We start from the raw sequence: 14,966 nt of genomic DNA on the forward strand, positions 1-14,966 counted from the left end.
CCATCTTCAACCGCTTATCCGGGATTGGGTCGTGGAGTATAGCAGTTCCAGCACGGGACCCCAAACCTCACCTTATTCCTTTATCACAGTCGAGTCTCAAATGCCTTTACATACCATACCATAGCCTACTACATTATACATATACTGTACATAGGCTACATCATGTACAGTATATATACACATCATAGGCCTACAGATCCTATAGGTCAGGTAGGCTACTTTATGCTTTCAACTGCAACAGACTGGGCTCAGCAGCAGTTCAGCATGTTCATGTTGACTTGGAAGCTGAAGCAGCTCCTACTGCTCAGGCCCATCTAACAGGTGCCTTGACCTTCTAATATTGTAAGAAACACTACACCTCCGAGTTGGACTGATACAGGTTTTTGTAGGCCAATATTTATTTATTTATTTATTTATTTATGTATTTATGTATTTATTTGAAGAAGAATAATACCTTTATTGTCATTGCAACTTGTACAACGAAATTCATTTAGTACCAAGCTACGTAGGAGGAATAAAAAAAAAAGTAACTAAGTCTAAAATAAATGTATCCTACATATACCACATGCAATGGATGCATGTGGTATATGCATTTATTTGATGCATTTATTTATTTATTTATTTATTTATTTAAAAGTGTTTATATGTAAAGTTTCTCCCTGAACTTTACATTGTCAGGGTGGGAAAGCCTCTGAAAGAGCTTTAGGCCATCATGGGACACTATATGACACTAAAGTGAAACCCAGGCTGCTACCACTATAATGATCATGATAATGATAATATGTATTACCACTATAATGATCATGATAATGATATGTATTCAAGCTTGTCCAATCAACATGTTGCATCAGAATCAATCCAGGTATGGGACTATTCATACAATCAAAGAAACGGCATCATCTTATTTGAGTTGGACGACACTGAGTGCTGACCTGATTTTTTAAATAAAAGGCCAATATCGGCCTGATGTATCGGTCTCACCTCGCACACCTTTGAGAGACAAACACACAAAGCAACGTTCATATCCTGCAGATAGCAATCAGCACCATCAACTACACGTTCAACATGGTGCTGAAAACTAGCTCTAATTAAAAGCTACTGAGAGACGACAGTGTGTGTTGACTCACTGTAGGAAGAGGAGGAGGAGGAGGAGGAGAATGGAGGAGGAGGAGGAGGATGAAGGCTGGCCGCAGGCTGAACTCTGCCATCAGTCAGCTCCTCAGCTCAAGCCTGCAGCTCCCTCTGCTGGAGCTGCTGGGTACAACACAGATAAGAAAGGCACGTTTCAACGTCACATTCCGGAAGTGAAACTTGAGTCAGAGCGACGACACTACGCCAGATGAGAAAAGTCCCTTCCTTTCTCTTGAAAGAAAAATACAACCACGTTCATCAGGTTCTTCTCCAAAATAGAGCAGGGTCCTACACGACACGTGCACAGGTGAGTAGAGCAGATCATATTGACTGTGTTTAAACAGAGAGCAGTGTGACAGTGACACACAGGTGAGCTGTATCCACATACATTCTTGCCTGGTTTTTGTTATGCACTGATGCTTGTCAAATGAAGGTTTCAATCGAATGAAGTTCAAATGGAAAATGTAACTAATATCACTTTTGCTAGTATTCCAATGATCTAACATTGATTTCTTTTGTATGATAATATTCAATAATGATGTATTTACACTGCTGACATGTTGCACTTCCACTTCAGGTCTCGGTGTCTAGATATGTCTGCTGCCAGCAGTCTCCTATCTGAAGAGCAGTTTCTGTGCTCCATCTGTCTGGATGTGTTCACTGATTCAGTGACAATACCATGTGGACACAACTTCTGCAAAACCTGTATCACACTTCACTGGGATGTTAGTGTCCAGTGCCAGTGTCCTCTGTGTAATAAGCTTTATGACAGAAGACCTGAGCTGCATGTCAATACTTTCATATCTGAGATGGCTGCTCAGGTCAGAAAGTCAGCTCAGATGAAAGCCAGCAGCTGCCCAGACCAACGATGTGCCAAACCAGGAGAAGTTCCCTGTGACGTCTGCACTGGGCCCAAACTGAAAGCCCTGAAGTCCTGCCTGGTGTGTCTGGCCTCCTACTGTGAGACTCACCTGGAGCCTCATCAGAGAAACACAAGCCTGAAAAAACATAAGCTGATGGATCCTGTGGAGAACCTGGAAGACAGGATGTGTAAGAAGCATGCCAGACCGCTGGAGCTGTTCTGCAAGAAGGACCAGATGTGTGTATGCCTGCTCTGCACTATTTTAGACCACAAGCTACATGATATCATTCCTCTAGAAGAAGAATATGAAGGAAAGAAGGCTGAGCTGGGGAAGACAGAGGCTGAAATTCAGCAGAAGATCCAGGAGAGAGAACTGAAGATTCAGGAGATCAAACAGTCAGTAGAGCTCAGCAAGGAAGATGCAGACAGAGAGATAACAGATGGTGTGCAGGTCCTCTCTGCTCTGGTGCAGTCTGTGGAGAGAGGCCAGGCTGAGCTCATTGAGACGATCGAAGAGAAGCAAAAAACAACAGAGAAACAAGCTGAAGGCTTCATCAAAGAGCTGGAACAGGAGATCTCTGAGCTGAAGAAGAGAACCGCTGAGATGGAGCAGCTCTTACGTACTGAAGACCACCTCCGCCTCCTCCAAAGCTTCCCATCCCTGAACACTCCTCCACAGACCAAGGACTGGACCGAGGTCACAGTCCCCTCATCATATGAGGGGACTGTGAGGAGAGCTGTGGCTCAGCTGGAGGACACTCTCAGGAAAGAAGCTGCTCAGTTCAGAAAGTCAGCTCAAGTGAAAGCCTGCACCTGTCGGCAGATAGTGATCTTGTTCATGATCATGATTATCGCCATCATCATACATCACATTGTCCCTCTGACAAAGGTGGGGCAGCTCTCACGCACTGAAGACCACCACAAGCTGCTTGAGGCTGAGCTGAAGAGGGTCCAGCAGTATGCAGTGGATGTGACTCTGGATCCTGATACAGCACATCCCGTACTCATCCTGTCTGATGATGGGAAACAAGTGCATTTTGGTGATGTATGGACGAATCCCCCAGACAACCCAGATAGATTCTCTGGTTTTCCCTGTGTGTTGGGAAAGCAGGGCTTCTCTTCAGGAAGATGTTACTATGAGGTTCAGGTTAAAGGGAATACTTGGTGGGTTTTAGGCATGGTCAGAGGGTCGGTCAACAGGAACGCCCTGAGCCCCAGTAAAGGCTACTGGTCTGTATGTCTGCATAGAAATGAGTACAGTGCTGCTGCGGACCCTGCTGTCGTCCTCCCTCTGAAGACCAAGCCTCAGAGGGTGGGGGTGTTTGTGGACTATGAGGAGGGTCTGGTCTCCTTTTATGATGTAGATGCTGCAGCTCTCATCTGCTCCTTTACTGGCTCCACCTTCACTGAGAAACTCTACCCATTCTTCAGTCCTTATTATGATGGTGACGACTCTGCCCCTCTGATCATCTCCCCTGTCAATCACACAGATTAGACTAATCCTATAATAAGCATGTGAAGTCTCTGTGTGTGATCAGGCTACAGTAGCTATGCTATGCGAGTGTGATCGCGCAGAATCTTTCAGGAAGTCATTAGGGCTGACTAAATGGGCAAAAACGGGTAATTAGTGGCCAAAATTAGTCAGCACAGGTTCAGCACCATGGAGGGCTGCATTCATTAGCTACTGATGGAGCACAGAGGCATACCCCTGGGCGGAGTTTGAATCAGCCAGGGAAGTGGAGGATGAAAACCCTCTGGGGAGGAGAGAGAGGAGAGGCAGCATGCCAACTCTGTGAGCAAGGCCTGACTAGATGGCCAGTGATTGTGTGCTCCAGCGGGTATCACCATGGAGGCTTCACTGGACGGGTATTCTGCTATTCATTCATTCATTCATTCATTCACATCTAAATATTCAGTGACATTGTACAGATGCAGCAATCTTCAATTGGCCATACAGGGACCTTGGCAGAGATAAAGATAGACAGATAGAAGATAAAGATCAAACAAACATAATATAATTAACATAACATAACTTAAGTTAAATTATATTTACACTAAAGTCAGGCGCTTTCATCACATTCTCTGTTATTTTCCTTTAACTTGTGCTTTTTTTGTCTTCCATCCATCATTTATTTGTATTTGAATAAAAGTGGAATTAGGCATAACAATCGTATTTTAGTTTTTATTACACTTCTAATTAATTTGAGAATATTAAAGTGGGGCGCTAGGCGTAAACAGCTGGTGACGTAAAAGATAGGGGCGGTGCTGTAATATGTCTCCTCCATTGGGAATCAAACCAATAATCCACCTGTCAGGTTGCAACACAGACACAGGAACTCAACCTGCTGAGCTATGAGCTGTTTGAAGTTTATTTTCTGAATTCTATACACTGTGTTCAGACTGACAACAACACAGCATAAAGAGTGAAGTAGGTTGGAATTAAACGAGTGAGAAGCTGTTTATCTGACTGAGCTAGAGTCAGAGACTGACTAGACTCCTACATCAGCTAGCAGTTTGTTTGAGGATTTGTTTACTGATTGGCTGTTGAATGAAGTAATACATTTAAAATGACACCTAGGGGTTCCTCGGTGGCTCAGTGAGTTGAGTGTGTACCATGTAAGGTAAGGCTCAGTCTTTTCTGCAGTGACCCCGGTTCAAATCCGGCCTGTGATCATTTGCTGCATGTTCTACTCTCTCTTTCTCTCCCACACCCTTCTGTGTCTCTCTCACACTTTACGTGTCAATAAAGCATAATATACCCCAAAAAGATCTTTAAGATTAAAATAGTGTAAATTAAAGAAAAATTGCATGTCATGAAACCACCTGACCTTAGTATGATTTTAACTTAGTTTATCAATTGATGTTATTTATTATACATAAAAGATTATATGCATGTTGATTTTTTTTCTACCATTACAAGTTTTCAGGGACTTTCTGAGCTGGTTCTGAACTGTTCAACTGCACAGTTCAGAGACCCCCCCCCCCAACTGGGCAGTTGTATATGTATCTTTTTTTTTAATCAATTATCAAATAAATTCAATCAATCATTTTTATATTCTTTGGCCAAATTCATTTAAAAACTACATTTATTTTGAATGTGCTAACGCGCTGCGTGCCATATCTGGTTTTATTTGGGGGGGGGGGGGACTTAATTATAAAGTAACTCTGAAGTCGTGGAAATCGACTATTTTCTTAGCACCCCCACATATTGGTCTAGCCTCCCCCAAACCCCCACTTAGAAATTTTGAATTTCTGTATCCTAATAAAACATCTAAAAGCAAAAATCTTATCAGATGGGGACCCTAGGACAAAATCGGATCAGATGGCGGTCTGGTGTAATTTGTGTCAGTTTAGGGGTCCTTGATGTAAAAAAAAGTTTGAGAACCATTAGTCTAGACTCTAGATAGATAGTACATTAACAGGTAGGTAGGTGTCTGTGTGTCTGTGTGTGTGTGTGTGTGTCCAGGGCAGCCAGTTCCAGATCCAAAATCCCCTCCTACAATAGGCTCCTCCATGTCGAGTCAGTGACTACAACCCAATTGCGGTTATTCAATAAAACGCAACAACAACAACAAAGTGTCAGTGAACAGAGAAACTGAAATTTATTAATGCAGGGTCAGACAGTTACTGTACAGAGAACAGGGCTGGATTGCAACAGGACTGTGGTATTACAGCATAGGCTACTGTACACTACTGTACACTCCCCCTCACCTGCTTCTGCAGCCAGGAAACCAAAGCGTGGAGAATTAGGATTTGGCAGACGTCCGCTCGACGACAATAATCAGCGGTTAAAAAATAATTCTGCTCTGCGCTCAGGATAACTTGTGATGCAAACAAACATCTTAAAATAGTGTTTAACATATCACACGCTGTGTTAGTGCACTTATTAAAAGACAGGGGGAGCTGGGATTTATATGACACCGGCTGCAGGACTTTGAAAGGACAAGAATGATCTGCGATAAACAAATAAAGGAATGTCCTGGAAACAAAAACAAAACACACCTGGAATTCAATGATATTCAGCCAGCTGGCCTCCTTTGTTCCTCCCATTCCATTGGATTTGTCTTTCCTCCAGTGGAGCTGCTCAGTGGCCACCAGCAGAAGACTGGTTGTTAGGGAAGGGACACTGTATCGAAATTCTATTGATCGCCATGCAAAAAAAAGTATTGTGGGGAAGGAAATGACAGTAATTGTAATATTAGATATTACATCCAATTTATATTTGCATTTTGTAATGACATTTTGAAATTGCTGTTTACATTTTAGAAAGACAATGTAATTTCTAAAATGATTTGTGCCTGAGAAATAAATATAATTCTGCAGGCAGACATTTTTGTCAATGAACTTTTGTCACATCGTATCTTGGTTGTAATGAGTCCTGAGCCCCATATCGCGCTGAGATGATCACGGAATATGCCCGAAAAACAATCCCGAAAGGGGCTAATCGTATTGTGAGATAAACAGATCGTCCCATCCCTACTGGTTGTACTGGGCAGATCCCAGTGTGAATGTGTGGGACTGTGTCAGGGCGTAAAACAGGGCGTTGCAGATAATCTTTTAAATAAAGATTGAAAAAATAAAAAAAGCAGATCGTGTGGTTGTTGTTGTTGGTGAGGAAGAAAAGGAGCGAAGGGGAATTTATGGCACAGCTCAACGCTCTGTGGCATTTCAACAGTCACATGGCTTACCGTCTCAACAGTCACATGACTTAACGTCTCAACAATCACATGACCTAACATCTCAACAGCCAACGGCTTCAGTCAACAACAAAAGCAAAGGCAGCCATGTGAAGAAGAAGACCATTTTTAACTGATACCACTGGACTTGCAGTGCAGAACACACACACACACACATCCGCGCGCACACATACACACATAAGTACACATGGTCTGGGTCAAAGTCTAAAGGCTGATTCCAGCTCGAGCGCAGTGCAGGACGACAAAGCAGCTTCTTGGCACTATTGCAGCTCTCTGGCCCGGCCTGCTATCACAGCACCGCTAACATGCAGGAATACTAAAGGATCACAGAGAGGTTTTGCTAGATTGTCCTATTGGCCAACTTGCGTTAAGTGATGACATCATCATAGACACCAAAATCATCCATGTGTCCCCGGTAGGTCACTAGTTACTGCTCCATGCTAACACTTTAGCATCACTAGTTACTGCTCCATGCTAACACTTTAGCATCACTAGTTACTGCTCCATGCTAACACTTTAGCATCACTAGTTACTGCTCCATGCTAACACTAGCATGAGTGATAGTTACTGCTCCATGCTAACACTTTAGCATATATGAGTGATAGTTACTGCTCCATGCTAACACTTTAGCATACACTATGAGTGATAGTTACTGCTCCATGCTAACACTATGAGTGATAGTTACTGCTCCATGCTAACACTTTAGCATACACTATGAGTGATAGTTACTGCTCCATGCTAACACTTTAGCATCACTAGTTACTGCTCCATGCTAACACTTTAGTATACTATGAGTGATAGTTACTGCTCCATGCTAACACTTTAGCATCACTAGTTACTGCTCCATGCTAACACTTTAGCATATACTATGAGTGATAGTTACTGCTCCATGCTAACACTTTAGCATATATGAGTGATAGTTACTGCTCCATGCTAACACTTTAGCATACACTATGAGTGATAGTTACTGCTCCATGCTAACACTTTAGCATACACTATGAGTGATAGGCGACACGCATGATCCAAAGTAAGAAGTGTGACCTGTTAGTAATAATAGCTGTGATTGTTTTTATTGTATAGCCTGTAGATTCACCAATTAGAAGGAAAAAAATCACTAAGTGAATAAATCTGATGGATGCGAGTTTAGATGATGTATTCAACCCCTACACTGTCTCCCATCATCACCGTGATGGAAAGAGGGAAAATAGTCCCTGCTACTATACGTTCTTTTTCTACAATAGTCAATCAATAGTTCCTGATCCTCAACACAAAACTGCCAGACGTAGTAATTAGCTTTACTGCCATTTCAAATTCTCATTTTTTAGATAATGCTAGTTGCCTACTGTCACTCAACAGAAATCTACCGGGGACGCTTGGATGATTTTGATGGCTATGTTCTCATCTGTAAGTTAACCAATGTGACAATCTCCCCAAAACTTTTCAAATTCCTTTAACATGAAGGGGGTAAGAAAGTGAATGGCACAGCTGTACAAATGGCCTCAGAGCGGCATGGCGATCCAGATGGAAGAGTGAAACTTTGCGTTACTTATCACCGAGTCGACTGTGTGCAATCTTTTAGGAGTGACTTGTGCTATTCAACAGACACTGTCCAGCCCAGTGTCACCTTAGTATGAACTATTATCTGCACTGACTCGCAGGTGTCTGAAGTGAACTTAGGACGACAATAACTGGTATTTAGTGACTTCTGATAAGTTGAGCCAGCGCAACAAAAACTGCTTTTATTGGGATGGAACAGCCTGTCAAAAATGATCAAATCTGTATTAAAATGTTTCGTGAAAGAACAAACGAATGCCAAGAATGGACTGCGACCACAGGTAAAAAGGACAATAAAACAATGTGCAGTTCATTCTTGGGAGCTGTTTTGTTTCTAATGTGTTTTTTGTTTAACGATGGTTACATACTGTTCTTGGACACATCCTCAGTGACAGTATCTCTGGTCATCGGGTGTTTCGGGTCTTTCAACTTGAGACACCCTCCTCACCCAGGCGACCCGACCGGAAGTGAAAAAATGTCAAAAATGATCACATCTGTATAAAAATCTATCATAGGTGAACAAACAAAAGCCAAGAATGAACTGTGACGACAAGTGAAAATAAAACAGTGGGTTCAGTTCATTCTTTGGAGCTGCTGTGTTTCTAGTGTGTGTGTGTGTGTGTGTGTGTGTGTGTTTTATGATGGCACAAAGTTAAATCAGAGAAAACTTATTCTATAGGCCGGTAGGAATGCTTTGACTGCAGAATACCGGTGTCATTTAACAGACAACGGGACAGGGGTCGCTTTGGCTTCTCAGCGTTTAGACCCGACCAGACCACTCACACACTGTGCTTAGTTACGTCAACATCTAGAGAGATGACATTCAAATTCCAAACTGTAAAAAAAGAAATTTAACAAAGACCTTTTCCTTCTTTTTTCTCTTAAAAGAACTGTACAAGATAAAAAAAAAAAAAATCAATAATTAGTTATACATATTTATATGACAACATTGTTTACGTAATATTACCATAAAGAAATACAAGTTTTGTCTTTTAAATGTGTCTTTTTTTTCAGATTCTGAATGCAGTATCCCTCTTCAGAATGCTGGGGCTATGCTGGAGACGCTTGCGGTAGCTCAATGCATTTTTAAACAGTAAACTTAGAACCCAGTGTGATGTCAAAGTGAACAGTAGCATTATCACTATCTTTCCACATCACACCTAAATTGTGAGGAATATGAATGCAGGTTTAACTTTGTTCTCAGCTACATAACAGCAGAATCTCCTCCCAGCCACACAGCAAAACTGGCTATACCTCGGCAATAGCAATGTCTGACCACAAGGTGGAGCTGAATCAATGAATTCAGCTTTCTTATCATGAGGTTTGAGATATCTAGCTCAGCCAACAGCGTGAATGAAAACCTCTGAACCATCAGATCAACTCTGTGACGCGTTCCCCTCACCTGTGGAGCACAGCAAGACACATTTCAGTCCAATCAGACTTAAGAGGTGAAGTGATTGACAGGTGGCTGATCCAGTGGACGGTATGTAGAGGACAGAGGAGGCGGTGGAACGGGAGCCCCGCCTGCTTTTATTTCCTCGTCTTTTCAGCCACTCACAGCCCAGGCAGCCGCTAAGCCCCGCCCACGCCCTCCTCTATGCCGACTGGAAAAGGAATACTGCATTACTCTGCTGCTTGTTTTCTTCGGCTTGTTCCTCAGCTCTAGTGTGCATCCTGCAGGGGAAAGTGCATCTATCCTCTGGCAGGGGTTTGGGGCGGGCGGGGGTCATCTAGGCGGGGCCTTCCTTGGGGGAGGAGGGGGTTTGGGACTGGGAGCCAGAGGCGCCAGAGGAGGGGGAGGTGGAGCTCTTCAGCGAGCCCAGGGTCTTACTGAACCAGGAGTTCTTGGCTGCCTGAATCTCGTTCATCAGGACTCCTCTCTGATGTTCCAGCTCCTGAGGAGAGGAGAGGAGAGGAGAGGAGAGGAGAGGAGAGGAGAGGAGAGGAGAGGAGAGGAGAAGAGAGGAGGGTCAGAGGCAAATGATGACCTGGATCCTGCTAGTCATAGTCTTTTTCCCAGGCCTGACAGATGAAATTGGCTATGATCCTGCTGCCCATGTTAATACATTTTCATTTTCTAGAGGCATTTCTTTTAATTTCCAGGGTAGAGGTATTTCAGCCAAAACTTCGGGGTTTAGTTCCTGTTTAATATTAATCCTATTTAGTAGTTATGATATTGACATGGATCTTGCTAGTTATTGCATTATTATTCTGAATGTTACGCTGGTGCGTCTGGTGGTTCTGCTGACCTGGATGCGACACTTGGCCTCCACCAGTTGCAGTTTGGTCTGGGCCAGCTCCAGCTCCAACTCCCTCAGCCCGTCCTGCAACCCGTCCCTTTCGTCGTCCCGCGGTCCGGCCGGGTCCACCCTGCCACTGGGGGGCACTGCCTCCACTGACCCCGGGGTGCTGAACACCCCCCTGCAGCGCTCACAGCCCAGCACCTTACTCTAAACACACATACAGTATATACACATATACACACACACACACACACACACACACACACACACACACACACACACACACACACACACGCACACACACACACACACACACACCTCAATATCTTCAAATTCAACATTTTCATGTCCTGTATTTTCAATCCAATGTTTACTCCAGAATGTTCAACTTGTCAGGGTGAAAAAGCATTTGAAACATTTAGACCACTTAGCATTATTATATTTTTTTTCTTCCTGATTTCTCCCCCATTTCTCCCCAATTGTACTTGGCCAACTCCCCCCTGCTGCCCTAGTCGCTGCTAACCTGACGCTGCCAGAAGGGTGGTTTTGTTTTTGCATGATCTGATGAAGATCTCACGAGAATCCAGCTGGCTTGCAAGGTCACAAACTGCCTGCATCAGCAGACTGAATGCTCTCTGTTAATGCTGCTCTAGTGCTGCAGGTGGTGCTGCTGCTCCAGTTCAAACTACAACCACCATCATTGCTGCACACTGGCTCTTTCTGTTTTGTGTTTTAAAAGGTCAAAAGTCACACTATCTCATGCCTTTTGGTTCTGCCCCTCACTAACGGCATTCTGGGCCAAAATATTTGACTGGTACTCTAAGGCCTACAAAGTAACCCTGCAGCCAGAGGCAGAACTCGCCATCTTTGGCTGCTAGGAGTCCTCTCTGAACTTCCCTACAGCTGTGCAGCAATCTCTGACGCTGGGACAACTGTTGCTAAAAGACTGATTTTAAAGGAATGGAAGTCCTCCTCTTCACCTTCTTTTCAGGTGTGGCTGATGGACATGATCTCTGTTATACAGATGGAGAGGCTGAGATTCCTGAGAGCCAACTCGCTCAGAAGGTTCTCAAATATCTGGGACCCCTTCTTGGCTTACTTTGACGAAGTCAAGAATGACTAGTGACTGAGGTTACGGGTGATAGACTGCTTGCCTGGATGGTTTTCCATGGACCCCTTTCATAGGACTCAATGCATATTGTATAAGCACATGGGCACTTATAGGGCTGGTAGCACCATGTTACAATACTAATTGTCAAAGATGTGTTTTTTTTTGTTTTTGTTTGTTTTTGTTTTCCTGTGTCTGAGCTTGTTTGTCTTGTTTGTTTATTGTTCTGCAAAAAAAAAAGTAATTAAAAAAAAAAAGGTCAAAAGTCAAAAATGATTTAAAATCACAAACAATCTTACGTAAGTTCACTTCTGCACCAGCAATACTGTCAGGTCAGGAGCCAAACTTTCAGATTTCACTACTCAGTAAATCCTCTTCAGCTTTGCAGGGCAGTGATTAATTCCTTATTTTAAGGATTATAAAACTGCTGCTGGGTGAACTCAAATACTTAAACTGACCTCAGGTCAAATCAGTCAGTCAACACAGTCTCTTTCAGTGGTGCAAAGAAAGCACGAGAGGCTGCAGGTTTTCCTTCAAACAAAACCAAAACGGTTGAGTTGCTCCTGTCTGGTTGAGTCTGGGCTAACTGTCTGGTTGAGCCTGGGCTAACTGTCTGGTTGAGCCTGGCCTAACTGTCTGGTTGAGTCTGGGCTAACTGTCTGGTTGAGTCTGGGCTAACTGTCTGGGCTAACTGTCTGGTTGAGCCTGGGCTAACTGGCTGGTTGAGCCTGGGCTAACTGTCTGGGCTAACTGTCTGGTTGAGTCTGGGCTAACTGTCTGGTTGAGTCTGGGCTAACTGTCTGGTTGAGCCTGGGCTAACTGTCTGGGCTAACTGTCTGGTTGAGCCTGGGCTAACTGTCTGGTTGAGCCTGGGCTAACTGTCTGGTTGAGTCTGGGCTAACTGTCTGGTTGAGTCTGGGCTAACTGTCTGGTTGAGCCTGGGCTAACTGTCTGGTTGAGCCTGGGCTAACTGTCTGGGCTAACTGTCTGGTTGAGTCTGGGCTAACTGTCTGGTTGAGTCTGGGCTAACTGTCTGGTTGAGCCTGGGCTAACTGTCTGGGCTAACTGTCTGGTTGAGCCTGGGCTAACTGTCTGGTTGAGTCTGGGCTAACTGTCTGGTTGAGCCTGGGCTAACTGTCTGGTTGAGCCTGGGCTAACTGTCTGGTTGAGCCTGGGCTAACTGTCTGGTTGAGTCTGGGCTAACTGTCTGGTTGAGTCTGGGCTGTCTGGTTGAGCCTGGGCTAACTGTCTGGGGTAACTGTCTGATGACATGACATAAAAGAAGATCCGAAATCAGTAACTTCTCTTGAAGTATGTGATATCCCATCCTGTCTAATCATCTGGGGTGAGCAGATTTGCAGCTGAGACACAAAACCATCCGTGGAATGTGAGTGTGTGTGTGTGTGTTTGTGAGAGACGCAGTGTGAACAGCAGTGTGTGTGCAGAGTGTGATCTCACCCTGACGAGGTCCAGCTCCTCTTTGGTGGCTGCCTGCTGTTTCTCCAGCCTGGTGCTCAGCTGGGAGCAGATCTGAAACACACACAACACGTTCAGACACTGCAATAACACACACGTTAGGGGAGCGCCTCCAAACAGACACTGCAATAACACACACGTTAGGGGAGCGCCTCCAAACAGCTCCACTCATTCAAATAAACTGAACATTGGCCTGAAAATGAGCAATGTTGGTTAAAATGTTCCTCATGTCGACCATCTACAACAATATGGAAGGGTTGTCATGGTCAAAGTCCTACAGTACCTGTTTGTACTCCGCTATAATGGCTGTGGTCTTCTTGATCTCCGACTCGGCTTTCTCCAGCTCCCTCCTGAACACTTCCTTTAGCTGGGAGGGAGCAGAGCAGACGATGCACGTTAACGGTGTTAAACCCAAAGCAGCCAGGAGGACGTGTTACACCTGGCCTTAACGAGCTGCAGCAGGTAAACAGGACTGGCTGTTAAACCTGGCCTTAACGAGCTGCAGCAGGTAAACAGGACTGGCTGTTAAACCTGGCCTTAACGAGCTGCAGCAGGTAAACAGGACTGGCTGTTAAACCTGGCCTTAACGAGCTGCAGCAGGTAAACAGGACTGGCTGTTAAACCTGGCCTTAACGAGCTGCAGCAGGTAAACAGGACTGGCTGTTAAACCTGGCCTTAACGAGCTGCAGCAGGTAAACAGGACTGGCTGTTAAACCTGGCCTTAACGAGCTGCAGCAGGTAAACAGGGCTGGCCGTACCTGAGCCGTCTCCTCCTCCTGCCGCCTCTTCTCCTCCTCCGTCTCCACCAGCCGCTGCTTCGTGTTCAGGAGCTCTTTGTTCAGAACATCAGCCTTGTCCTCCGCCTGAACACACACACACACACACACACACACACACACACACACACACACACACACACACACACACACACACACACACACACACGGAACATTAACCTCTGGCCCAATCCCAACACACCCCTTGCCCCTACCACTTAGCCCTTACCCCTCTGTGCATTCCTGTGTAGGGTGGGCTGTCCCAATAGGATAGAAGGGTAGGGTGAAGTGGTAGGGCTATTATGGCCCGCTAAACGGAGCATTTTCAGAGGCACACTCGAAAGCGAGTGTCATGAGAAATCTCCAAGATTATGCCTTTTTCGAATCATCAGCAAGATGGTGGCTAATGCTAAATGAAAACCACAAAAGTAATTATTTTCTTCGTTAAAGATTTTAAAAATGTTGACAACCATCATCTTATTTTCATATCATTTCAATTACCTTTTCTTTATAACAAGCATAATAAAAGAAAATGCTGATGTTTCTGAAATGGAATGTCATGCACCAAATCAGCCAGAACCCAATGTTAGCTGGCCGGGGTGCCGTTAGCCCGCTAATCATAGCATCTAAAAACCACTCTGTCCTGTGCTGTCCGCGGGCCTGAATCAGCAGAGGTTGTCAATTCAATTTCATCAGCACGAATTTCCATGAGACTGGGTTCAGGGTTAGAGTTAAGGTTATCAGCACAGCGGGTTGTCAGCATATAGACGCAGCACCAGCTGGCTACAGTAGCATTACAACATTGTTTTAAGGCTGATTTGTGCATGAATGTCCATTTCCATGTCGCATTTCCCCCTTTGATGGATACATAAGTGATGTCTGGCAACAAATTTGGCGCATCTGTCTGACTACTGGTGGTTCTGCCAATGGAGGACTTTCACCCCCAGAAACAAGGCAACCAGGGGGGTCCTGCAGGGGGCGCTGTGCTGTGTTACCTGGTCCAGGTCATTCCGCAGGGCGATCTTACTGGTCACCAGCTCGTGAGCCAGGTCGTCATTCTCCTGCTCCAAACGCATACTGGCCTCCTGTAGACGACGGTTCTCCCTCTGGATACACACA

The 14,966-nt window shown here is 44.7% G+C and overlaps 2 protein-coding genes across 7 annotated transcripts in view; one reads left to right on the forward strand and one right to left on the reverse strand.

Moving 5' to 3' along the window:
* The first annotated feature begins 1,325 nt into the window (after positions 1-1,325).
* Positions 1,326-4,073, forward strand: LOC310786743 (E3 ubiquitin-protein ligase TRIM39-like). The gene is made up of 2 exons (XM_083648018.1): positions 1,326-1,438; positions 1,709-4,073. Exon 2 carries the CDS (start codon positions 1,725-1,727, stop codon positions 3,486-3,488), a length of 1,764 nt encoding a protein of 587 aa, XP_083504144.1. The 5' UTR covers positions 1,326-1,438; positions 1,709-1,724; the 3' UTR covers positions 3,489-4,073.
* A 1,494-nt stretch (positions 4,074-5,567) lies between these two features.
* The window catches only part of rabgap1l (RAB GTPase activating protein 1-like), a 206,983-nt gene continuing 197,584 nt past the window's right edge, over positions 5,568-14,966 (reverse strand). For 4 of the 6 annotated variants that reach the window (XM_083647095.1, XM_083647094.1, XM_083647093.1 and 1 more), the window contains exons 21-26: positions 14,843-14,953; positions 13,830-13,934; positions 13,355-13,438; positions 13,054-13,125; positions 10,494-10,694; positions 5,568-10,139 (exon numbers count right to left, since the gene is read on the reverse strand). In XM_083647095.1, the coding sequence (XP_083503221.1) occupies positions 9,975-10,139; positions 10,494-10,694; positions 13,054-13,125; positions 13,355-13,438; positions 13,830-13,934; positions 14,843-14,953 (738 nt within the window). In that variant the 3' untranslated portion in view covers positions 5,568-9,974. The remainder of the gene's footprint in view (positions 10,140-10,493; positions 10,695-13,053; positions 13,126-13,354; positions 13,439-13,829; positions 13,935-14,842; positions 14,954-14,966) is intronic. The other 2 variants (XR_014553200.1, XR_014553201.1) reach the window with 2 other exon arrangements.

Source organism: Poromitra crassiceps (genome assembly GCF_964638095.1).
Source record: "Poromitra crassiceps genome assembly, chromosome: 12".
In the NCBI taxonomy this organism is placed as follows: domain Eukaryota; kingdom Metazoa; phylum Chordata; class Actinopteri; order Beryciformes; family Melamphaidae; genus Poromitra; species Poromitra crassiceps.